The sequence below is a fragment of the Bufo gargarizans genome, chromosome 7, assembly GCF_014858855.1.
Source record: "Bufo gargarizans isolate SCDJY-AF-19 chromosome 7, ASM1485885v1, whole genome shotgun sequence".
In the NCBI taxonomy this organism is placed as follows: domain Eukaryota; kingdom Metazoa; phylum Chordata; class Amphibia; order Anura; family Bufonidae; genus Bufo; species Bufo gargarizans.
The window spans coordinates 96,428,554-96,453,669 of record NC_058086.1 but is presented as its reverse complement, the minus strand read 5'-3'; the positions used below and the strand labels follow the sequence as shown (position 1 = coordinate 96,453,669).

Here is a 25,116-nt window from a genome sequence, read left to right as displayed (position 1 = left end):
GTGGTGCAGGTAGGAGTTGCCTTCTGTTACAGAGAGGGGCGGCATGGATCATTAAAACGAGAGCTATAGGCCCATTTAGACTCAATGACAAAAAATGATCTAGCAGTGTTTATATAGTTTTTGTTTTTATTATGGTTTAATTATTTGCTATAATTTGCTTTTAACATTTGTGTCGTGCGCATGTGACATAGCTGGCGCAAGAGTATTTAACGTGCGCACGCCAGCGTCGTCACGTGAGGCCTGAGGAAGTGCAGGGAAACGAAACGGCTTTAGCATTTTGACTGTGCTGTGCACGCATCCATCTTGTTTTATGTAAATGCAAATAAAGCTGCGAAGATTTTTGTTGAGTGCTGTGTACTTTATTTTTGTTTTGGATTATTGTACATACTCATTGTGCACTAAGCACCGCCAGACATCACGGGAATATGATGCAGTGTCCGTATACTGGGATATAGTCACCTCATGCAGTGCCGACTTCATTTTTATTCTGTTTACAGTGTGCAATAATGGTGATGGTTTCCTGTTCTGTAACTTTTCCGTAGCTATTATCACCATAGGCAGCTTTACAATAATAAGTTAACACCTCTATATAGATAACTTATTTACAATAGGTGATTTCACCTATTGATACTGTCCATTGTGTCTATGGCCCATGTAGCCGATTTCAAAAGACAGGAACGCTTAACACATTTTAGACCTAGTGCCCAGTGTGAAAATTGCAGGATTATATATAATCAGAAAAAGCTGTAAACAGGGACAGGCTGGGGTCAGGGCAAGCAGAGTTTGACTGTAGGAGGTCAGGGCAGGTAGCGAAGGGTCAGAAGTTAGGGTAGATGGCAAAAGGGTCAAAATAAAGGAGACAGGCAGGAGTTTGTACATGGGCAAACTAACAAACAGCACATCTTTGCTGTAACTAGCAAACTGGAACCTATTGCTCAGAAAGCTTCCCACAGGGGTAGGTGCATTAAAGGGAACCTGTGATCAACTTTATGCTGCCCTGACTTAAAGCAGCATAAATTAGTGACAGACATGCTTATTTCAGTAGTGTTTGTGAATGTTCTCATTTATCCAGGTCAGGGTATATCTGTCAAGAAAAAAATCAAGGCAACAGGACTTACTGTAGATTTCTTGAAAACGTTTCACTCGTTCTTCCAACGAGCTTTCTCAATTCCGAGTGACTGTACAAGAATTCTCTGGGAATAAATATGTAACTGAATCAACATCTGGTAGGTATACATCTGCTGGGTATAATTACCAGATGTTGATTCAGTTACATATTTATTGGCAGAGAATTATTTTACAGTCACTCAGAATTGAGAAAGCTCGTTAGAAGAACGAGTGAAACGTTTTCAAGCAATCTACAGTACGTCCAGTTGCCTTGATTTATTATTTACAGATATTTATTTCAGTAGTGTGTCACTCATGAGCTAAAAGTAAGAGGCTGCCAAGAACTAGCATCATAATAATCGCAGCCCTGACATGTAAAATAGTCATAGCTGCCTGAGAAGAGTCAAGGATATTTATGAGCTCCTGCCCTCCCTGTCCACCTGCTGATGATTGATAGGTCTCTCCTAGTGAGAAAACTAAGGAAAAGACTGCCAATCACAATGACTCAGGCAGCCATGACTCCAGGGGGCCATGATTATACAGCAAAATTGAAGAAACCACTTAATATTAGAACCACTTTATGCTGGTTTCACACAAGCAAGTTCAATGTCTTGAACTCACAGCGTGCCTGCGAGAGATCCCGTCTTGACATGCGTAGCATTGATAGGATTGCATAGCATTATATTGATTTATGATGCCAGGTAACCCTATGCCATAATGCTTATGCCTAATGCTGTCAGTGTTATTCAATACATTTCAGAACTCTAAGGGTTACCTGGCATCATAAATCAATATTAATTCTATGCAATCCTATCAGTGCTACGTAGGTCAAGACGAGATCTCTCGCAGACACATGCTGCGAGTTCAAAGCATTGAACTCACTTGTGTAAAACCAGCCTTATGCTACATGTACACGACAGTATGTGTTTTGCGGTACGCAAATTGCGGATCCGAAAAAAATAAAAATAAAACGGATGACAAACGGATGAAATCCGTATGCCGTCCGTTGTCCGAATCCATTGTAAAAATGCCTAAAACGGACAGAAAAAGGACATGTTCTATTTTTCTTTTTGCGGGGAATAAACATAATGATGCGAAAAGCACACGGTGTGCTGTCCGCATTTTCTGCAGACTCATTGAAATGAATGGGTATGCATCCTATCCGCAAAAAAAAACGGAACGGACACTGAAACAAAAAACATTTGTGTGCATGTAGCCTTATGCTGCCCTCCTTCTATGTACTCCAGGGTGACCAGCCATTGGTGAAGATTAGGGTGCGCATGATCTGGCCATTTAAAAGCGTCTTGTGCATCCTATGGGAATAGACAAGAAGGAGGCAATGGCCTGTGTGAAAGGACCAAGCTACTCCGGCGGACAGGCCACCAAGAAGGAGTGGAGGGAGGCTGGCGGATCAATGCTACCGCAGCTTGAAACACATATGCAAAGCAGAAGTAGCCATGAGCTGCCGTTGTAACTGTGACAATTGCAATATACATGTCATATAAGGACAAGATAAAGTGTTAATCCTCATATACACACACAACACACTTCTAAGTAATGTTTTTAGCTTGCTAATGTACAGTATAATTAAACAGTTCAATCTAATACGTTTCCTATACATACATGGCATACCTTTCTGAAGATTTGCTGCCTGAGCATAAACTTTGTAGCTCAGCAGGAAGAGTAAAAAGTTTATTTACGATTTTTATTAGAAGCAAGCAATGAGGGAAGTGATGCTCAGGTGGAAGATCTAAACAAAAAGATATAAAATGTTAGTGTACAATTGACCACTTCAAGACTGCAAGGTTTTTTTATATTCGTGGCCAGGCCTATTTTTGCAAATCTGACATATAGTAATAACTTTGGCTTGGAGAGGTAAAGGCTTTCAATTCTAAAATTTTCTTGAGACACATTGTACTTTATGTTAGTGGTAAAATAGATTTTATATGTCTTACCTTTATTTATAAAAAAATAAATAAATGGGAAAATGTGTTATTTTCTACATTTTAATTTCTCTGCTTCTAAGACAGGTAGTTAAAGGGGTTGGCCACTTTCTGGCTACTTGTGATCAATATGGAGGCAAGATGACTATATGACACTTACTAATATAACCTGTGTTAATAAAATAAAATGGCACAGAAAATTAAGTAATGTCCCCTTGTTGCACAAATCCTCTGCGCTGTCCACACAGAAGACCTGTCCATAAGATGGCTGCTAATGGAGGGTCATGTGAGCAGGCAAAAATAACTCCTGAGCATTCTCCATTCAAATACACAACATCTGCCATCTACTCTTGCAATGTTGAATGTTCATTGCAGGTGCAGAGAGGAGAGAAATGGAGGAGACTAATTTATTTGCCTTGTCACATGACCCTCCATCAGCAGCCATTTTATGAACAGAATCTCTGTGTGGACTGCACAAACGTCTTTACCAACAAAGTAGAATACCTTAGGAAATGTAGAACATGGTGCAGAATATCAACAAAGACTATATTAGTAAGTGCGGTATAGTCAACTTACAAACACATTGGTCAACAGTAGCTAGAAAGTGGCCAACCCCTTTAAGATTCACCATAGGTCTACTTTCCGTTTGTGAGATCCGTTCAGTGCTCTCACAAGTAGTCTAATACAGATTAGTTTTGCCCTAATGCATTCTGAATGGAAAAGGATCTACTCAGAAAGCATCAGTTTGCCTCCGTTCCGTCTCCATTCCGCTTTGGAGACGGACATCAAAACACTGCTTGCAGCTTTTTGTTGTCCGTCTGAGGAACCTGAGCCAAACGGATACGTTTGTAAGTAAATGGGGACGCAATAGAAAGCGGATCCGTCCTCCATTGACTTTCAATAGTGTTCAAGACGGATCCGTCTTAGCAATGTTAAAGATAATACAAACGGATCCATTCTGAACGGATGCAGACTTTTGTATTATCTGAATGGATCAGTCTGTGCAGCTCCATGATGGATCTGCAACAAACGTGAGTGTGAAAGTAGCCTTACATGATCTTTAAAATGTCATTTTACTTTTTAGGATGTTAGAAGGCTTAAAATTTAAAAGCAATCTTTAAAATGTTTAAGAAATGTTTTTTGAGCGCCATGTTGCATTGAAGACACCCTGAGATACCCCGACAGTGGAAACCCCCAAGAAGTGACCCTATTTCAGAAACCATACAACTTAAAGGGCATCTATCAGCAGATTTATACCCATGAAACTGGCTGACCTGTTGCAAGTGCACTTGGCAGCTGAAAGCATCCAAGTTGGTCCCATGTTCACGTGTTCGCAATGCTGAGAAAAATTGTGCTTTAACAAACATATACAAACAAGCCTCTAAAATAAACAAGGGAATTGCCGTTACACCTAGAGGTTCTGTTCTTTCACAGTGGAGAGGGCGTGGCAGTTGCAATAAGAGCAGAGCCTCTAGGTATAACTGCAATGCTCCTGTTGCCGTGACAGGTGCTGCGCAAGATGACCTGGCCTCCACAGTCATCGGACCTGAACCCAATCAAGATGGTTTGGGGTGAGCTGGACCGCAGAGTGAAGGCAAAAGGGCCAACAAGTGCTAAGCATCTCTGGGAACTCCTTCAAGACTGTTCGGAAGACCATTTCAGATGACTAACTCTTGAAGCTCATCAAGAGAATGCCATGAGTGTCCAAAGCAGTAATCAAAGCAAAAGGTGGCTACTTTGAAGAACCTAGAATATGACACATTTTCAGTTGTTTCACACTTTTTTTGTTATGTATATAATTCCACGTGTTAATTCATAGTTTTGATGCCTTCAGTGTGAATCTACAATTTTTATAGTCATGAAAATAAATAGAGGCTCAATGGCATATATAAAAAAAAAAATCGGAGCAATGCGGGCACATATGAACATAAGACCAACAAAAAATGCTTTCAGCTGCCTACCGCATATGCAACAGATTAGCCAGTTTCATAGGTACAAATCTGCTGACAGATGCCCTTTAAGTAATTTATTAAGGTGTGTAGTCAGCATTTTGGCCCCACGGGTGTTTTCTAGTATGAATGTTAGAGGATGGCAAAAAAGTGAATATGTAAGCTCTACAGAATGTAATAAAGTGTAAAATTACAGGGTACATAAATATAAAATTATTAATCTATGAGTATGTGGTTCACTTTGAAGCAATTCTTTATACACAGGCCAAGATTTTTAAGGAACTTTTCGCAGTTATAAATGTTGTCTTTTCATATTTCATTTTTGGAGCAAGCTCTGCGTAATGACATAGTTACATAATTATTACGGTTGAAAAAAAACTTAAATCCATCAAGTTCAGCCAAGGGGGATGTGAATTTTAGAAAAGGGGAGTGAGACCCAGACTTCTAGACATTTTCAGGAGTGGTCACCAAATTTAAAGTCCCGACCGCCTATGTATATAGCCGTGTGGCGGTCGAAACTTTAAAGATAGTGTCTGCTCATGAGCAGAGCAGGCGCCATAGCTGTGGGTTGCCTGCTGTTTCATACAGCAGGAACCCACGGCTAATGTCCGCAAACAGGAGTAATGCCAGTCACGGACATTTAACACTTGAGATGCCATGATCAATCCTGAAGCAGAGCTTCAAAGAAATACAACAAAATCATCATAGACTCCAATGGCAATGCATTGGAGTTTATGAGAAAAGCAATCCAGTGATTGCTTTTAAAAGTTCCCTAAGGGAACTATAAAAATAAGCGTAAAAAGAAAAAAAAGTTTTAAGAAAAAAATATATAAATATATATACAGTACAGACCAAAAGTTTGGACACACCTTCTCATTCAAAGAGTTTTCTTTATTTTCATGACTATAAAAATTGTAGATTCACACTGAAGGCATCAAAACTATGAATTAACACATGTGGAATTATACAGGGAGTGCAGAATTATTAGGCAAATGAGTATTTTGACCACATCATCCTCTTTATGCATGTTGTCTTACTCCAAGCTGTATAGGCTCGAAAGCCTTCTACCAATTAAGCATATTAGGTGATGTGCATCTCTGTAATGAGAAGGGGTGTGTCTAACGACATCAACACCCTATATCAGGTGTGCATAATTATTAGGCAACTTCTTTTCCTTTGGCAAAATGGGTCAAAAGAAGGACTTGACAGGCTCAGAAAAGTCAAAAATAGTGAGATATCTTGCAGAGGGATGCAGCACTCTTAAAATTGCAAAGCTTCTGAAGCGTGATCATCGAACAATCAAGCGTTTCATTCAAAATAGTCAACAGGGTCGCAAGAAGCGTGTGGAAAAACCAAGGCGCAAAATAACTGCCCATGAACTGAGAAAAGTCAAGCGTGCAGCTGCCAAGATGCCACTTTCCACCAGTTTGGCCATATTTCAGAGCTGCAACATCACTGGAGTGCCCAAAAGCACAAGGTGTGCAATACTCAGAGACATTGCCAAGGTAAGAAAGGCTGAAAGACTACCACCACTGAACAAGACACACAAGCTGAAACGTCAAGACTGGGCCAAGAAATATCTCAAGACTGATTTTTCTAAGGTTTTATGGACTGATGAAATGAGAGTGAGTCTTGATGGGCCAGATGGATGGGCCCGTGGCTGGATTGGTAAAGGGCAGAGAGCTCCAGTCCGACTCAGACGCCAGCAAGGTGGAGGTGGAGTACTGGTTTGGGCTGGTATCATCAAAGATGAGCTTGTGGGGCCTTTTCGGGTTGAGGATGGAGTCAAGCTCAACTCCCAGTCCTACTGCCAGTTTCTGGAAGACACCTTCTTCAAGCAGTGGTACAGGAAGAAGTCTGCAAGGTAAGAAAAACATGATTTTCATGCAGGACAATGCTCCATCACACGCGTCCAAGTACTCCACAGCGTGGCTGGCAAGAAAGGGTATAAAAGAAGAAAATCTAATGACATGGCCTCCTTGTTCACCTGATCTGAACCCCATTGAGAACCTGTGGTCCATCATCAAATGTGAGATTTACAAGGAGGGAAAACAGTACAATGTTGATGGTGAACAGATCAAAACACTGACAGAATCCATGGATGGCAGGCTTTTGAGTGTCCTTGCAAAGAAAGGTGGCTATATTGGTCACTGATTTGTTTTTGTTTTGTTTTTGAATGTCAGAAATGTATATTTGTGAATGTTGAGATGTTATATTGGTTTCACTGGTAAAAATAAATAATTGAAATGGGTATATATTTGTTTTTTGTTAAGTTGCCTAATAATTATGCACAGTAATAGTCACCTGCACATACAGATATCCCCCTAAAATAGCTAAAACTAAAAACAAACTAAAAACTACTTCCAAAAATATTCAGCTTTGATATTAATGAGTTTTTTGGGTTAATTGAGAACATGGTTGTTGTTCAATAATAAAGTTAATCCTCAAAAATACAACTTGCCTAATAATTCTGCACTCCCTGTATACATAACAAAAAAAGTGTGAAACAACTGAAAATATGTCATATTCTAGGTTTTTCAGAGTAGCCACCTTTTGCTTTGATTACTGCTTTGCACACTCTTGGCATTCTCTTGATGAGCTTCAAGAGGTAGTCATCTGAAATGGTCTTCCAACAGTCGTGAAGGAGTTCCCAGAGATGCTTAGCACTTGTTGGCCCTTTTGCCTTCACTCTGCGGTTCAGCTCACCCCAAACCATCTTGATTGGGTTCAGGTCCGGTGACTGTGGAGGCCAGGTCATCTGGCGCAGCACCTGTCACGGCCATGGTCATGACTCCTGAACCGCATGTTGTTGCCTGTGGTGTGTTATTGTGTGTTCAACCACAGGTGAGGGCCGCTAGTCTGCTGCCTCACTTGTGGTTGCCGCGGGAAACAAGTTATTTTGTATTGTCGCAGTAGAGCAGCCTGAGCTGGTGCTAGGCAGCTTGCGGCAATGTTCATGCGGTTGCACCTAGCAACCTCTCAGTTAAGTGTGTGTACGTTATGCACTTTGTATGTCTGGTGTGCACGAAGTTTATGTTTGGTGTGCACTGTGACTCTTCCCTTCACTGTGACTGCCCGTGGCAACGTTTGGTTTGGATGTGTACATGTGGTGGCAGTGTCTCGGCCTTCTGGTTGACTCCCATGACATGGTTGCCACCCATATCGTTGCCTGCGGTAACAGCTGCAGTGTGATCTTCTTTTGGACACTTCCCCTTTAAGTGGTTTCACTCCCTGGTTAGTGTTGGAAGGGCTAATTCCCTCTCCTGTGTGTGTCTGTGACCACTTTGGGCTATAAAGCCTCTTTTTCTATATATTTTTTTTTTTTAAATGACCACAAGGGTGGCCCCCACTGGCAGATGGAATTACCAGGAGGGTGTCTCCAGCAAAGCATGGCTGAAGAACCCCCTCAGCTTCTGATCTCCAAAGAGGCTTTATAGCCCAAAGTGGCCACACCCACACAGACACACAGAGGAGAGGGAATTAACCCTTCCAACACTAACCAGGGAGTGAAAACATTTAAAGGGGAAGTGTCCAAAAGAAGATCACACTGCAGCTGTTACCGCAGGCAACGACATGGGTGGCAACCATGTCCTGGGAGTCAGCCAGAAGGCCGAGACACTGCCACCACATGTACACATCCAAACCAAACGTGTCACAGGGGAAGAGTCACAGTGCATACCAAACAAACTTTGTGCACACCAGACATACAAAGTGCATAACATACACACACACCTAACTGAGAGGTTGCTAGGTGCAACCGCATGAACATTGCTGCAAGCTGCCTAGCACCAGCTCAGGCTGCTCTACTGCGACAATACAAAATAACTTGTTTCCCGCGGCAACCACAAGTGAGGCAGCAGACTAGCGGCCCTCACCTGTGGTTGAACACCCAATAACAAACCGCAGGCAACAGCTTGCAGTTCAGGAGTCACGACCATGACCATGGCCGTGACAGCACCCTATCACTCTCCTTCATGGTCAAATAGCCCTTAAACAGCCTGGAGGTGTGTTTGGGGTCATTGTCCTGTTGAAAAATAAATGATGGTCCAACTAAACGCAAATTTGAATAAATCCCCAACAGTGTCACCAGCAAAGCACCCCCACACCATCAAACCTCCTCCTCCATGCTTCACGGTGGGAACCAGGCATGTAGAGTCCATCCGTTCACCTTTTCTGCGTCGCACAAAGACACGTTGGTTGGAACCAAAGATCTCAAATTTGGACTCATCAGACCAAAGCACAGATTTCCACTGGTCTAATGTCCATTTCTTGTGTTCTTTAGCCCAAACAAGTCTCTTCTGCTTGTTGCCTGTCCTTAGCAGTGGTTTCCTAGCAGATATTCTACCATGAAGGCCTGATTCACACAGTCTTCTCTTAACAGTTGTTCTAGAGATGTGTCTGCTGCTAGAACTCTGTGTGGAATTGACCTGGTGTCTAATCTGAGCTGCTGTTAACCTGCGATTTCTGAGGCTGGTGACTCAGATGAACTTATCCTACGCAGCAGAGGTGACTCTTGGTCTTCCTTTCCAGCATGTGAGCCAGTTTCTTTGTAGCGCTTGATGGTTTTTGTGACTGCACTTGGGGGCACTTTCAAAGTTTTCCCAATTTTTCGGACTGACTAACCTTCATTTCTTAAAGTAATGATGGCCACTCGTTTTTCTTTACTTAACTGCTTTTTTCTTGCCATAATACAAATTCTAACAGTCTATTCAGTAGGACTATCAAGCTGTGTATCCACCTGACTTCTCCACAACGCAACTGATAATCCCAACCCCATTTATAAGGCAAGAAATCCCACTTATTAAACCTGACAGGGCACACCTGTGAAGTGAAAACCATTTCAGGTGACCACCTCTTGAAGCTCATCAAGAGAATGCCAAGAGTGTGCAAAGCAGTAATCAAAGCAAAAGGTGGCTACTTTGAAGAACCTAGAATATGACATATTTTCATTTGTTTCACACTTTTTTGTTAAATTTGTAAGAAAACCCATAAAAATAAAAAATATACATCAGAGGAATCCCATCATGCAAAAATGCCTGTACCATTAAAATAAAATAAAAAGTAACCCCATACGGAAAATGGCAAAACAAAAAATAAAAAATGCCAAAATGGCCGATTCATCTTTTTTTGGTCACTCCACAAAAAAATAAAGTGATCAAAAAGTCATACACTCTCACTGAAAAGTACGGATCGCCACGCAGATCACATAGCTCCGCATACAAAAATACACAAAAGTTATAGGCTCAGAATATGAAGACTAAAAAAAGTGTTTTTATTTTCAAGGTTTTAATTTTTTTTCCAGTATAAAAACGCAATAAATATATACATATGTGGTACTGGTCAATTTTATGATATAGGGAATGCTGTAAAAACAAAAACTAACAAAACTTCTGGAATTGTGTTTTTTCCCAATTTCACCCCATTTACAATTTTTTCCCCAGCTTCACACACCCATTGTATGCAACCATCAATGGTGCCATTAGAAAGGGCATCTTGTCCCGAAAAAAAAAAAAAAGCCCTCATATAGCTATGTAAACAGAAAAAATAAAAAAAACTCTCAATAAATGGATATAGGAAGCTCCCTAGAAGATATACTGGTGCTCAGCCTGCTATAACTGCTTAGCTATGATACAATATTAAATACAGATGGCTGGCTCACAGTAAAATAAACGGATACAGAGTTGTGAGGGTGGGAATCACATGAGGAATCGCATGAGTCGTCAACACAGTGGCCCAGTCGCAGAGTGGTGAGGGTGGGAATTGCATGAGTTGTCAACACAGTGGCCCAGTCACAGAGTTGGCCATGCTGATCTTCCTCCCGACGGCTTGATGAAAAATTCCCACATCGCCGAATATGGCATTTTTCCCCAAACAACTCCGTGTTGACTGCCTGCCTGCTACCACTGCCTTTGTGAACTCGTTCACCACTACTTCTTTCCGGACAGGTAGGCTCCTGCGTAGCAGGCAGTCTACCCCGCGCACGTTTGACTACGGATCTCACACTGCTGCCACCCTGCCGACTCACAGCCCCGCTACCACCCTCCTGGCTCAGCTGCTGCCTCACGCACAAGCTGCCACCCTTTTCTGATGATGATGATGTAGCCCTCTCTTTATTCAGCTTCCACGTGTGGCCACATCGTCCGCACGTCACTGATGTCACCCTCACCAGTCTCGGGGCCACGTGCCTAACCGCTCGCAACACCAGCTTCCACGCAACTATCATCGTTGCTACTTGCCCACCTACTGGAGGAAGCAGCGGATCTTTCCTCACCTATCTGTCGGACATACTGTACTGTAACATTAACTGCAAGGATAAAAAAGCAATAGTATCAGGCTGCAACTTCGCACTAACTCTGCAACTACTGATTGACGATTCAAATTAAGTGTAAAAGAATTTGACCACTCTAAAAGTGTGAATAGACGTGTTCTGCTTCGGAGAAAGGCGGCTAATCCTTTTCGGGTTATCTGTTCTCTGCCTTTATGGTGTGATCTCTAGTATCTTTTTTTTTCTTAAGCCAGCGGAGCATGCCGTCTTCACCCATGCAGCATGCCACTGCCAGACTTATATTTAAACTAAATACATCACAAAACTGTTTGTATCAGAATTCAATTTAACCCAGAATCAAAGAGGAATAGATGTTTTATATATCAACTAAATACACCCCAAAACTATTTCTAGCAGTTGGCAAATTGACCCCAAAAGCAATAATAAAAACGATTATTCGTTTTACCAATAATATCGGCTGATAATCAGGATTTAAAAAGCTCTTAAAAACCTATTTTGCCGATAACTAATTGGGAACATGGGTCATGCTGCTGTCAGCGCCATCAGTGTTCCCTCAACAGCCGCTGCCAAAAATAAAAGGAGAGAGGAGGAAAGGGGCTGTGGTCAATGCGCCACCAATGATGTTAACTCACTCATTCATTCAAATTTAACAGGAGGCGGGAGCTGGTTGCAGAATCATAAAGCCACACCCGACCTTTATGACAAGTAGCTGCCATCCGCTGCAGTTAACCACTGCCGCACCTGTGGGGTTGACTGCCGCAGTTCGCAGCTACCGCTCATAGAGGATTGGTGCAGCTAAATCATTCTGCAGCCAGCACCCACCTTCTGTATATGAATTAATGGACGAGTTATCTTCATTGGTGGCGTAGTGTGCCCCCCCCCCCCAACCAACCCCAGTATTAAAAACATTGGAGGCGCAGTGCGCCCCCCCCCCCCCACCCAAGCCCCTCAGTATTAATCATTGGTGGCAGTGGCCAGAGGGTTCCCTCCTCCTCATTGGTGGCAGTGGAGCCTGAGCAGTGTAAGCCTGGGGCTCTGATCGGTTACCATGGCAGCTAGGACGTTACTGAAGCCCTGGCTGCCATAGTCAGCTCCCTGCTGCCGTGTGCACAAAGTCCTACTCACCCTAATAGAGAACTATCAGGGTGAATAGGACAAGGGTTCTAGCCCCTAAGTGGGCTAAAAGTTTGTAAAAATTAAATAAATAAATAGTGAATAAAAAAAAAACCACCTAAATATTAAGTAAAAAAAAAAAAAAGATTTACAAAAAAAATCTAAGCATGTTGATTTTTAGCAGATTTGTATAGGAATTTTTTGTTTTTTCAAAAAGGAATATTAATTATCGGCCTGAAAGTTCACAGATTATAGGTATCTGCTCAAAAAAAAAAATATATCAATATCGGTCGATCCCTTACATAAATATATATACACAGTACATTCAAAGAGTTTTCTTTATTTTCATGACTATGAAAATTGTAGATTCACACTGAAGGCATCAAAACTATGAAATAACACATGTGGAATTATATACATAACAAAAGTGTGAAACAACTGAAAATGTCATATTTTAGGTTCTTCAAAGTAGCCACCTTCTTGGCATTCTCTTGATGAGCTTCAAGAGGTAGTCACCTGAAATGGTTTTCACTTCACAGGCATGCCCTGTCGGGTTTAATAAGTGAGATTTCATGCCTTATAAATGGGGTTGGGACCATCAGTTGCATTGTGGAGAAGTCAGGTGGATACACAGCTGATAGTCCTACTGAATAGACTGTTAGAATTTGTATTATGGCAAGAAAAAAAAGCAGCTAAGTAAAGAAAAACGAGTGTCCATCATTACTTTAAGAAATGAAGGTCAGTCAGTCCGAAAAATTGGAAAAACTTTGAAAGTGTCCCCAAGTGCAGTCACAAAAACCATCAAACGCTACAAAGAAACTGTCTCACATGCGGACCGCCCCTGGAAAGGAAGACCAAGAGTCACCTCTGCTGCGGAGGATAAGTTCATCCGAGTCACCAGCCTCAGAAATCGCAGGTTAACAGCAGCTCAGATTACAAACCAGGTCAATGCCACACAAGTTCTATCAGCAGAAACATCTCTAGAACAACTGTTAAGAGGAGACTGTGTGAATCAGGCCTTCATGGTAGAATATCTGCTAGGAAACCACTGCTAAGGACAGGCAACAAGCAGAAGAGACTTGTTTGGGCTAAAGAACACAAGGAATGGACATTAGACCAGTGGAAATCTGTGCTTTGGTCTGATGAGTTCAAATTTGAGATCTTTGGTTCCAACCACCGTGTCTTTGTGCAACGCAGAAAAGGTCAACGGATGCACTCTACATGCCTGGGTCCCACCGTGAAGCATGGAGGAGGAGGTGTGATGGTGTGGGTGTGCTTTGCTGGTGACACTGTTGGGGATTTATTCAAAATTGAAGGCATACTGAACCAGCATGGCTACCACAGCATCTTGCAGCGGCATGCTATTCCATCCGGTTTGCGTTTAGTTGGACCATCATTTATTTTTCAACAGGACAATGACTCCAAACACACCTCAAGGCTATGTAAGGGCTATTTGACCATGAAGGAGAGTGATGGGGTGCTGCGCCAGATGGCCTGGCCTCCACAGTCACCGGACCTGAACCCAATCGAGATGGTTGGGGTGAGCTGGACCGCAGAGTTAAAGGGACTCTGTCACCAGTTTCTAACCCCCCCTTTTATAACTATGGTTCTCTCCATGGTCCCCTTCTCATTACAAAGCTGTTGTTATAAGTTAAATCCGCAGTGTAGTTTTCATAAAAATCGCTTTTATCTAACCTGTCAATCTTCAGGATAAGGTGCCCAGGGCGTTTCTGATGGTCTGAATCTGCCGCTCTTCGCCGCCGCCTGTTGGAAGACCATTTCAGATGACTACCTCTTGAAGCTCATCAAGAGAATGCCAAGAGTGTGCAAAGCAGTAATCAAAGCAAAAGGTGGCTACTTTGAAGAACCTAGAATATGACATATTTTCAGTTGTTTCACACTTTTTTGTTATGTATATAATTCCACATGTGTTAATTCATAGTTTTCATGCCCTCAGTGTGAATCTACAATTTTCAGAGTCATGAAAATAAAGAAAACTCTTTGAATGAGAAGGTGTGTCCAAACTTTTGGTCTGTATCTATATATAAAGAAGGACGTATATATGTGTGTGTGTATGTTCCACGATCACTCAAAAACGCAACCATCGATTTCAACTAAACTTGGTAGACACATCCCTTGCAACCTGGAAATAAATTTTGTGGGGGTCATACATGCCTACACAGCAGTTGCATGCAGTTTGTATGCTCCAACTGTTTTTGCTACACACATATTGCTCTGTAACTAAAAAATTCCTTGATCAATTTCTACTAAACTTAGTACACGTCACTTATTATCTGGGAAAGAATACTGCGGAGGTAACATGTCGGTACAGAATGAGTTTGTAGGTCCCGACGTCTGTCTGTTCTTTATGCGCGACCAAACAACTGGACCGATCTTCACCAAATTTGGAACACAGGTACATCAGGTGTCCGGGAAGGTTTTAGACCGAGTCTCGGCTCTCTAGGACATACTGTTCCTGAGATATTCCCAAAAAATAACCTGCATTAGCCAACACTAGCCTGCAATTGTTTCTCTTCATATCCCAACTGCCAAAAACACAGTCACATGTCCAGCCAATAGTAGCTTGCAGGCCCTTAGTCTCCACATACACACAGTTTTACTCCAAGTTTCCACAACAACGCAGCCATTTTCATTCACGGCTGTAGGTCAGCATTCGGCTAGGGCTACACAACGACAATAAGTCACAAGCTGCGACTGTGATGCGACAGTCGCAGAAAAATCTATCTTGGACAATTCAGAATAGGAATCATTGACCACAACTCTCCCTTCCAGAACAACTAGAACATCATTTTGTGTTGGGCTGTGAATGAGAGTGGATAGGCATAGCAGTTTCTGACAGAAAATGATCTTGGGTACAGAGTACAGTTACAATCATGCTGGTAGTGTCAGGGACAGTTTAAGGAAAGGTTAGAAAGGAGAATTGTGTAGAATAGGGAAAGCTTTCAGCCAGGGACAAAGAACTGAGGACCAGAACCTCAAAAGAAGCTCTATGCAAGAACATTTTTTTTTTCCTCATTTAAAATGAATTACAGCTTTTTTATTTTTTCCTCGGGTGTTGATGTGGAGGGAATAAGCTCAATACAACTGAACAACACGTGTTTTACCATCCAGAAGATTGATAATGTTTGAAATTTCTGTGAAAACACCGGAAATAATAGCACAATCTAGCATCTCCAGAACTTTTTTTTTTATATAGTATACTGTCAGTATGCCCTGACAGTGTAAATCTGTGTCAGGGCATCTCTAGACAGTTCACTGCAAAAAAAATTATAAAAGTGTGCAACGTGTATTTTACATGGCATCTACAGTTTTTTGTTGTTTTTTTCAGAAAATAGCAATGCAAGGGTACAACACATGTTTTACAATACACATGGTTGTTGCCTGTTGAATGTCAGGGAATTTGTGAAATAGTAGTCAGGTAATTTCCAGACAGTTCAAAAAAGTTTTTGTTTTGTGAAAAATAGACATACAAGTGTACAATATGCATTTTACAATTTAACAATCCAGAGGGTTTAAAATGACATGTTTTACAATACAAAGAGTAGAGTGAAAAGTCAAGGCACATAATACATTAGGCCCAAATCTGTTGGTGGCCTGGATACTGCATTACTTCCAAAGTCAATTGTCAATAGCCGTGTCTTCAGTGTGTTTGTGGAAAGAGGAAGACCTTATATTGCGCCTCGCGGTCTATGTTCCAGAAAAGAGACTTTCAAACCGTTCCATACTTTGTGTGACTGTGTACATTATGCCAAATGTCTAAAATACGGAAGTGTTCCAAAAAATAGACCCGGACTTCCGGTTCCATCGCCGCAATGTGAAGCAGCAGAGCAAAAGAGCTCCTCGGCTACACACCTAACAAGCCTGTTAATTGCCCACAATCCACTTGATAACTAAACCCACAAAGACTGAAGATATTTATGAGCCTCTGAGTGGGTGCATGGACAGCTTTATCATAACTATGGGCAAGAAAATCAAGAGCAAAGAGACTTATCCGCCGATACAGGATGACGCTGAGGTTTCTAATATGACGCCGAGTACGCAGGAAACGGAGGAGCGCATGGCAATGTGCGAACCCTCAGATACGGTAGGAGAACAGCTGGACCTACACACTCCAGAGTCCCTAATAAACCAGGTGGACTATAAAAAGTTAGCCATAGAAGTGGCTGCACATCTAGCCCCAGATTTAAGGGAGACGCTGGCAAAGTCAGTCACGAAAGTTATGCAGGAACTACCGCCTGCGATACAGCAGCATGACACCCGCATTGAAGCGGTCGAAACTAGAATCCAGGTGGTGGAAGATACCACTGAATCGATCAGACATATGCTGCAAGATACACTGGCGGAAAACAAGCATCTATGGGACAAACTAGAAGACCTAGAAAATAGGTTGAGGCGCAACAATTTGAAAATTGTAAGATTGCATGAATCTGTACCCCTGGGAGATTTGCTCAAAATATGTGAACAAAAACTGCTGCATGTCCTGGGCATTTTGCACCAATGTAAAGTAGAGCGTGCACAGAGTGGGCACTGACTTACATGGCACAGAGCGACAACTAAATAGATTGAGACAGGTCATCATGCGCCATCTCTACTATACAGATAACGAGGCCATCTTCAAAGCCTTTAAATCAAGAAAAGAGCCAGTTATTTTAAGAGGGTTGAAGATCCTCCTGTTTGGGGACTATTCAGCTGAAGTCGCTAGAAAACGCAAAGCTTTTTCATCTTTATGCACACATCTGTTCTGCAATAATAATACATTTGCACTAATGTATCCAGCTATTTTAAAAATCTTCCACCCCATTGGCTCTTCCACTACGTACAACACTCCTTAGGAGGCTGCTAAAGAGATAGGAGAAGCTATCCGGAATACATGGTCATAGGAAGACAAAGATCGAAGGAACCGACAACCTACAAGGAATCGGTGGGACCCAGACCACCACAGCGAGCCAAACAAAGTTCAGGATATTCAAATGAAACTGGGTCTGGCGAGTCTTTGCTCCAAACATCGTTGAATAGACTACTCCAAATTACGATTGTTTTTCTTCTTTTCTTTCATCTTTTCATTTTTATCCTTTTTAAACAGATGGAGGCGATCTGTAATCCTCAGGAGTCGTAAGATGGAGAAGGTTTGGGGAATACCCCTCTTGTGGGGATGGGAATGGAGGGTTCTACGATTTCAGTTATTTAGTCTTTAGAATTACATTACTAGATGACTAAGGGGCTTGATCTGACATTGTTGGTAGACTGGACACTCCCAATAGTCTAACACAGACAAAGCTATTAAGCAATTGTGTAATTGATAACTGATGAAAGATAATATCCTTTTTTGCTCATGAGATATCCATTAACCGAGGTAGAAAATGTTAGGTAAAGTATATTGAGATCTTTTACATGTGGAAAAAAGTGAAGTCTATGAGAGTAATGAAAAAGACCCAAGTCTATATCTGGGTGTTCTTCACTCTAATCCTAATTTTGCTGTTATATTTCTCTGTTTGTACCTTGTTTTAGGTTGGGGGGTTTCTATAAGATGTCTGTAAGGGATCAATCTCATAGAATAGTGTAATCCACACTAACATGAAAGTTATATCTTGGAATGTCAAAGGTCTATGATCCCCACAAAAGTGTAATAAGATACTCAGATATTTAAAACACCTTAAACCTGTGTGGGGATGTGCTCGTGGTAGGCTACGGTAGCGGCGGCAGTATTGAGGCAATCACAGACAGTCTTTGTGATACACCGTGACTTTATTCACACCAAAGGCATAACAGGCAATGTGCAGACCACACAGGGGCATATTCACATAGTGCATAAAACAAAAGTCCTTCCATAGAAAATAAACAGCAGGTTTGAGTCACTTTGGTTTGGACAGACCACAGCAGTTCTGCAGGCTTGTAAGCTACCTGCCTTTGTCTCCCTCAGGCCTGAGCCCCTTCGGCTCGTAGCACCACAGGTCCCAGGCTATCCTTCAATGTGTGCTGCGCCCAGACTCTCCTTCACCAGCACTGACTCTGTGGAAATCTCCAGCACAGCAAGACACACCCCACCCCCATCATCAGCAGGCTGGGTTCTTAAAGGCCCAGCTCCACCAAAAACCTGGGCTGGCCGTGGGGAACAGGCACCCCCCCCACTCTTTACCTGTTTCCAGTAAGAACCGGCCCGGACACGCTGCGCCAGCAGCATTCGCCGCTGTAACCGCAATGATCCGGTTCTTACTCCACCGAGGCCAGGACCTCTGGTGGCACGTATCGTCCGTCCATTATTATTCCGGGGACTCTCCTACACCTGATATAGTACTGCTCCAGGAAACTCATCTACAAACCGCAGATTTTGCCAGAATGGAAAAAATGTGGGTAGGGAAAATATTGGGTGTTCCATCAACCAATCGTAAAGCAGAGGTATTTGATAAGGAAGGGCGCTGGTGTCATTCACATGACCACAGGGGCAGGAGAGATCAGTCTCTAAAATATGGAGAAAATAAACATATTTTTTTTTTTGCAGAAGTAGCTGCGATGATAAATGGAGATTCTATACCATGTAAAAAAGTTGGAGGAGACTTCAATACGGTTGTTAGAACAACAGCTAGTGCAGGCGATGGGATTCTAAATCCGTTCCTAAACAACACTGTTTTAATTGATATATGGCGCATCACAAACCCAGATAGCTGGGAATTTACATTTTATTCCTCCCCTCATGATTCATGGTCCATAATAGATTATTTTCTGATCATTGAATTGCTATGGTCAAGAATAACCGATTCTTTGATTCATAACATGATCATATCCATAAAACTGCAAGATCACCATCCGAGGGGCAAAGATTTTCTATGGCGCTTTCCCTTTCTACCTTTATAAAGATGAACATTTTAGAGAACTATTAAGGGATTGGTTTCTGGAATTTAGAGATGATAATGCAATACATGTAGATACCCCCTCTGTTTTTTGGGATACAGCTAAAGCAGTCCTTAGAGGTCGAATCACGGCATATACGTGAGGCATTTAAAAAAAAAAAAAAAAAAAAACAGGTAACACAAAAACTTCAGGAGATAAGCCAATCTTTACGTACCGCATACACTAATTATCAAACTACCCCCAATGTGCAAAATAAACATCAATGGCAGGTAGCGAGACAAGAATATGAACTATGGTATAAACGTAAAATGGAATTCAACATGTCTAATACAGAAGCTAGATTCTTTAGACATGGTAACAAGTCGGGAAGACTGCTGTCCGCAATGATTATAAATTCCAGAAGACAACCACATATCTAAAAACTAGTAGACAACCAGAGATTAAAACCCAGATAAAATAGTCTCTATTCTAGGGAATTTTTATGCCAAGCTTTATAAAAGCCCAGGCCCCACTGATAACATGTCAGAATTTTTCCCTCCCATCACCTTCACAGAATCAACTTGATGAGCTAAACGCATCAATCACAGAAGGAGAGGTACTTGAGGCCATTAAAAAACTATCCCTACACAAAGCACCAGACCGGGATGGATATTCTGGGGAATTTTACTAAATCTTAGGGGAAGAAATTAAGCAGCCAATCTTTAGTGTTTTCAATGGTTTATTGACAAATGCCTCTATATCAACCACAGATAACATGGCATATATAAAGTTGATACCCAAACCAGGGAAAGACTTAGTACAGCCCTCCTCATAACATCCAATCTCATTGATAAATTTTGATTTTGATTGCCAAAATAATGGCAGATAGACTTTCCTTAGGGGGGGGGGGGGGGGGGGGTTGCCATCTTTCCCATCTTTCCCCCCTATTATTTAATCCAGCATTAGAGCCTTTGGCGAGGATTCTGGAGGATGGGAACGTGTTTAGAGCGATCAGAGTAGGGGAGAAGTAGGTTCACACATAGCTTTTTGCCAATGATCTTTTTCTATTCATGGCAGATCGGGTAGAAGATCTGGAAAAAGTTCTACATCTACTGCATTCTTTTGGTCCAGTTTCGGGCTTCAGAGCAAACGAAGTGTGAAATATTACCATTAAATACTTCAACATAGAAATCCCACCTACCCAATTCCTGTAGATAAATCCCAGTGGCAGATTCATATATTACAAACCTAGGTATCAAAATAGGGAAAACTCCTAGTTCCTTATATAGATCAAATTACACCCCCTTGGTTCAGACAATTGCTAAAGATTTACGGAGATGGCAGGGTCTTCCACTATCTTTGATAGGCAGAAGTCACTTAATCAAGATGGTTTGTTTCCCAAAATTATTATACCCCCTTCAGACACTACTATTATTGAAGCATACAGACATCAAAGAGCTGCAGTCGAATTTTAGTACTTTCCTATGGTCAGGCAAAAGACTTGGCTTAGCTTTAACTAAACTAATGTTACCTAGGAATAAGGGGGGGGGGGGGGTAAATATACCCAACCTGAGAATATATAACATCTCTCGTCTATTTGGATTGGATACACAAATCTAACTATCACTAACTATACACTAGAACAACAACTGGCTTCCCCATGGCCTTTGGCTAACATACTACACAAGGAGAGTTGCTTTATCTACACCGCTGAAATATGCTATTATCATCAGAGATACAATGATAGCTTGGAGAAAAACGTGCAAACTAGATAAAAGACCTTTTCTGGCTTAGTGGGAAATGGGACTCTGGTATGACCCTGAATTTCCTCAAGGAATCCAGAACAAAATGTTTGATACTTGGAGAGATGGAGGAATTCATACATTTTTAAACCTCTTGCAGACCTCTGAGAAAATATATATATCTTACTTTTGCTGAACTATGTAGTAAATATAACTTTAACAAGACGTATTATTTGACATACCAACAGATTATCCACTTTTGCCAACAGAGATATGCTCAATAAAGGTCTGTATCTACTAAACATTCTCTCTCTTCCATTTATCAAACCCTCAGGGAAACAGGAGAAAGAAAAGTAGAGACCAAATTGTTTAAAGAATGGGATCACTCACTCAAAATTAAACACCCGAGGATCTTTTACAAGGGTGGATAAGGGTTTGTAAAGCGGTTCCATGTGAGAAATGGAGAGAATCTCACTTTCGTTTGATACATTCGGCCGTTTATGCCTTTAAATTTCCTAACAATTATAATAATCCAGTTTATCTGAAGGAATGCCCTAAATGTGGATTGGAGAGCGCAGACTAGGCACAATGTATCTGGCAATGTTCCTATGTGAAGGAGTTCTGGGAAAAGGTCAGAAATTAGATTGCTTGCACATGAAAGTCTAAACTGAATTTAAATCCAGAAATAATGCTTTTTCCATGTCTTTTCAGGGGACCCCAGACCTCATTCAATAGTAGATGTCGTGCTTGTAATATCTTTGAAAAGTTTACTACAGTATTGGCTGAGACCTGGGATACCCCAGTTAGATGAGTTGATATTTCAAATGTCGCACTACATGTTCATAGATAAATTAGATACAGAGACGCAAAAAGAGGCAAAGACAAAAAATTTCTTCAACAAATGGAAGGTTTTTATTAGCAAACATATTCCACAAAAGAAGATCAAATCTCTCATGACAACCTTTAAATACACGGAATGGTATGCCAAGGAAGCTCTAAAAGGAACATTGGAAAAACTACATGTAGGGAGTTAATGAGACTTAAAAGATATTAACCATATGGTAACTATACAGCAACATATATATATATATATATATATATATATATATATATACATATATACACATACACACACACACACACACACACACACACACACATACATACATATACCTAAATTGGCAAATGTTAGGGAGATCCTAATAGACCTCTTTGGTTCAGGGGTGAGTTGAGAAAGTTCATGTTAGGAGTCTTTTCCTTAATGCAAAATGTAAAATGTATCACCTATGCCTAATATCCTTCGATTGTATCAAAAGTATATTTGTGGTGATTTAATAAAAATATATATATAAAAAAAAATTAAAAAAATATAAACCCAGGGCGGGATCTTGTACTCCAAAAGCCAGAATGTGAGAATTAACTCCTGCTATCCAGACAGACAGAAGTAGTGGTAGTTCTCCCTGGCTTCGAAAAGGCACAACTTTATCATTGAGGAAAAAGAAGATGTTGACTCCTGCACACAGTATCAGCAGAATGAAGTGGAGGTGAAATCAGAGTCTGACACTGTGCCTTGAAGAAAGGGGTAAAAGCATTCCTCCTGCTCCTTCTTGCAGCCCCAAAGAAAAGCCTTTCAGTATTGTCTTGTCTGTCTTCATTGCCCCATCCTAGTGGGCGCCTTTTTTTTTTTTTCCAAAGGAGGCAACACAACTCCACCATTCCTATGGCAGATAGTCAAGACAATCTCCCCTGTTGACAACTTGTGTGAGAGCAGTCACCGTTTGGACTGCCCTGAGAAGGAGGTTCAAGAGGAGACTGGGGACTTCATGCATAGCTGTGTTGGTGGTGCTAATAGTGGCACTCCATGGATACTGCCAATACCATGGCTACAATAGTAGCCATGGTATTGGCAGTAGGGCAGTGACAGTGGCAATCAGGGTAAATGCAGAGCAGGGAGTAGGGAAGGGGAGGAAGAAACCCACCATTATATATCACAGTCTGATAAAAGTGGCAGGGAGAGAGAGGATTCCGATAATGATTGTGTCTTGCGGGCAAGGTCCTCTCCCCCTCTGTACCAATCTGTTAACTCCTTAAGGACCAGGCTAATTTTCACTTTAAGGAACATGCCATTTTTTGAAAATCTGACCAGTGTCACTTTATGTGGTGATAACTTTTAAACGCTTTGACTTATCCAGGCCATTCTGAGATTGTTACTTCATGACACTGGTAAAATGGAGTAAAAATTGTATTAAAAAAAAATAATACAAATTGCCCAAAATTTTGAAAAATTTTAAATTTCCAAGTTTCAATTTCTCTACTTCTATAATACATAGTAATACCTACAAAAATAGTTATTACTTTACATTCCCCATATGTCTACTTCATGTTTGGATCATTTTGGGAATGATATTAAATTTTTTGGGGATGTTACAAGGCTTAGAAGTTTAGAAGCAAATCTTGAAATTTTTCAGAAATTTTCCAAAACCCACTTTTCAAGGACCAGTTCAGGTCTAAAGTCACTTTCTGAGGCTTACATAATAGAAACTACCCAAAAATGACCCAATTCTAGAAACTACACCCCTCAAGGTATTCAAAACTGATTTTACAAATGTCGTTAACCCTTTAGGTGTTCCACAAGAATAAATGGAAAATAGAGATACAATTTCAAAATGTAACTTTTTGGCAGATATTCCATTTTAAAAATTTTTTTCCAGTTACAAAGCAAGGGTTAACAGCCAAACAAAACAATATTTAAGTCCCTGATTCTCTTGTTTACAGAAACACCCCATATGTGGTCGTAAACCGCTGTACGAGCACACAGCAGGGCGCAGAAGGAAAGGAATGCCATACGGTTTTTGGAAGGCAGATTTTGCTGAACTGTTTTTTTGACACAATGTCCAATTTGAAGTTCCCCTGATGCACCCCTAGAGCAGAAACTCCCAAAAAGCGATCCTATTTTAGAAACTACAGGATAGGCTGGCAGTTTTGTTGGTACTATTTTAGGGTACATATGATTTTTGGTTGCTCTTTTTTGGTACACTTTTTGTGAGGCAAGGTAACAATAGATAGCTGTTTTGGCACAGTTTTTATTTTTTTATTTACAACATTCATCTGACGGGTTAGATCATGGGATATTTTTATAGACCAGGTTGTCATGGAGGCGGCTATACCTAATAAGTATACTTTTTTTTATTTATGTAAGTTTTACACAATTTCATTTTTGAAACAAAAATAAATCAATCATGTTTTAGTGTTTCCATAGTCTGAAAGACATAACTTTTTCAGTTTTGGGGCAATTCTCTTGGGTAGGGTATGATTTTTGCGGGATGGGATGACTGTTTGATTGGCACTATTTTGGGTGTGCGTGACTTTTTGATCGTTTGCCATTACACTTTTTGCAATGCAAAGTGACAAATTATTTATTTTTTTTTACACCGTTTTTATTTTTATTTTTTTACGGTATTCACCTGAGGGGTTAGGTCATCTGATATTTTTATAAAGAAAGTTATTACGGACGCTGTGATACCCAATATGTATACCTTTTTTTATTATTTACGTAAGTTTTACACAATATCATCATTTAAAAAAAAAAATAAAATCATGTTTTAGTGTCTCCATATTCTGAGCACCATCGTTTTTCAGTTTTTGGGCGATTATCTTAGGTAGGGTAAAAAATTTTGCGGGATGAGTTGACCGTTTGATTGGCACTATTTTGGGGTGCATATGACTTTTTGATCGCTTGCTATTACATTTTTTGTGATGTAAGGTGACAAAAATTGTTTATTTAGTACAGTTATTATTTTACATTTTTTACGGTGTTCATCTGAGGGGATAGGTCTTGTGATATTTTTATTTATTTATGTAAGTTTTACACAATAACAGCTTTTTTAAAACAAAAGAAAATGATGTTTTAGTGTCTCCATATTCCGAGCCATAGTTTATTTTTATTTTTTGGGCGACTGTCATAGGTAGGGGCTCATTTTTTGCGGGATGAGGTGACGGTTAGATTGGTACTATTTTGGTGGGCAAACGCCTTTTTGATTGCTTGCTGTTGCACTTTTTGTGATGTAAGGTGACAATTATTTTTTTATTTAGAATAGTTTTTATTTTTTTACGGTGTTCATCTGAGG

The 25,116-nt window shown here is 40.8% G+C and overlaps 1 protein-coding gene across 4 annotated transcripts in view; it reads right to left on the bottom strand.

Moving 5' to 3' along the window:
- C7H1orf112 (chromosome 7 C1orf112 homolog) overlaps positions 1 to 25,116 on the bottom strand; it is a 674,745-nt gene that overhangs the window by 452,453 nt on the left and 197,176 nt on the right. For all 4 annotated transcript variants that reach the window (XR_006390915.1, XM_044302156.1, XM_044302158.1 and 1 more), the window contains one exon: positions 2,740 to 2,857. Coding sequence is in view for 3 of the 4 variants with exons in the window: in XM_044302156.1 (XP_044158091.1) it covers positions 2,740 to 2,857 (118 nt within the window). In the remaining variant the exon portion in view is untranslated. The remainder of the gene's footprint in view (positions 1 to 2,739; positions 2,858 to 25,116) is intronic.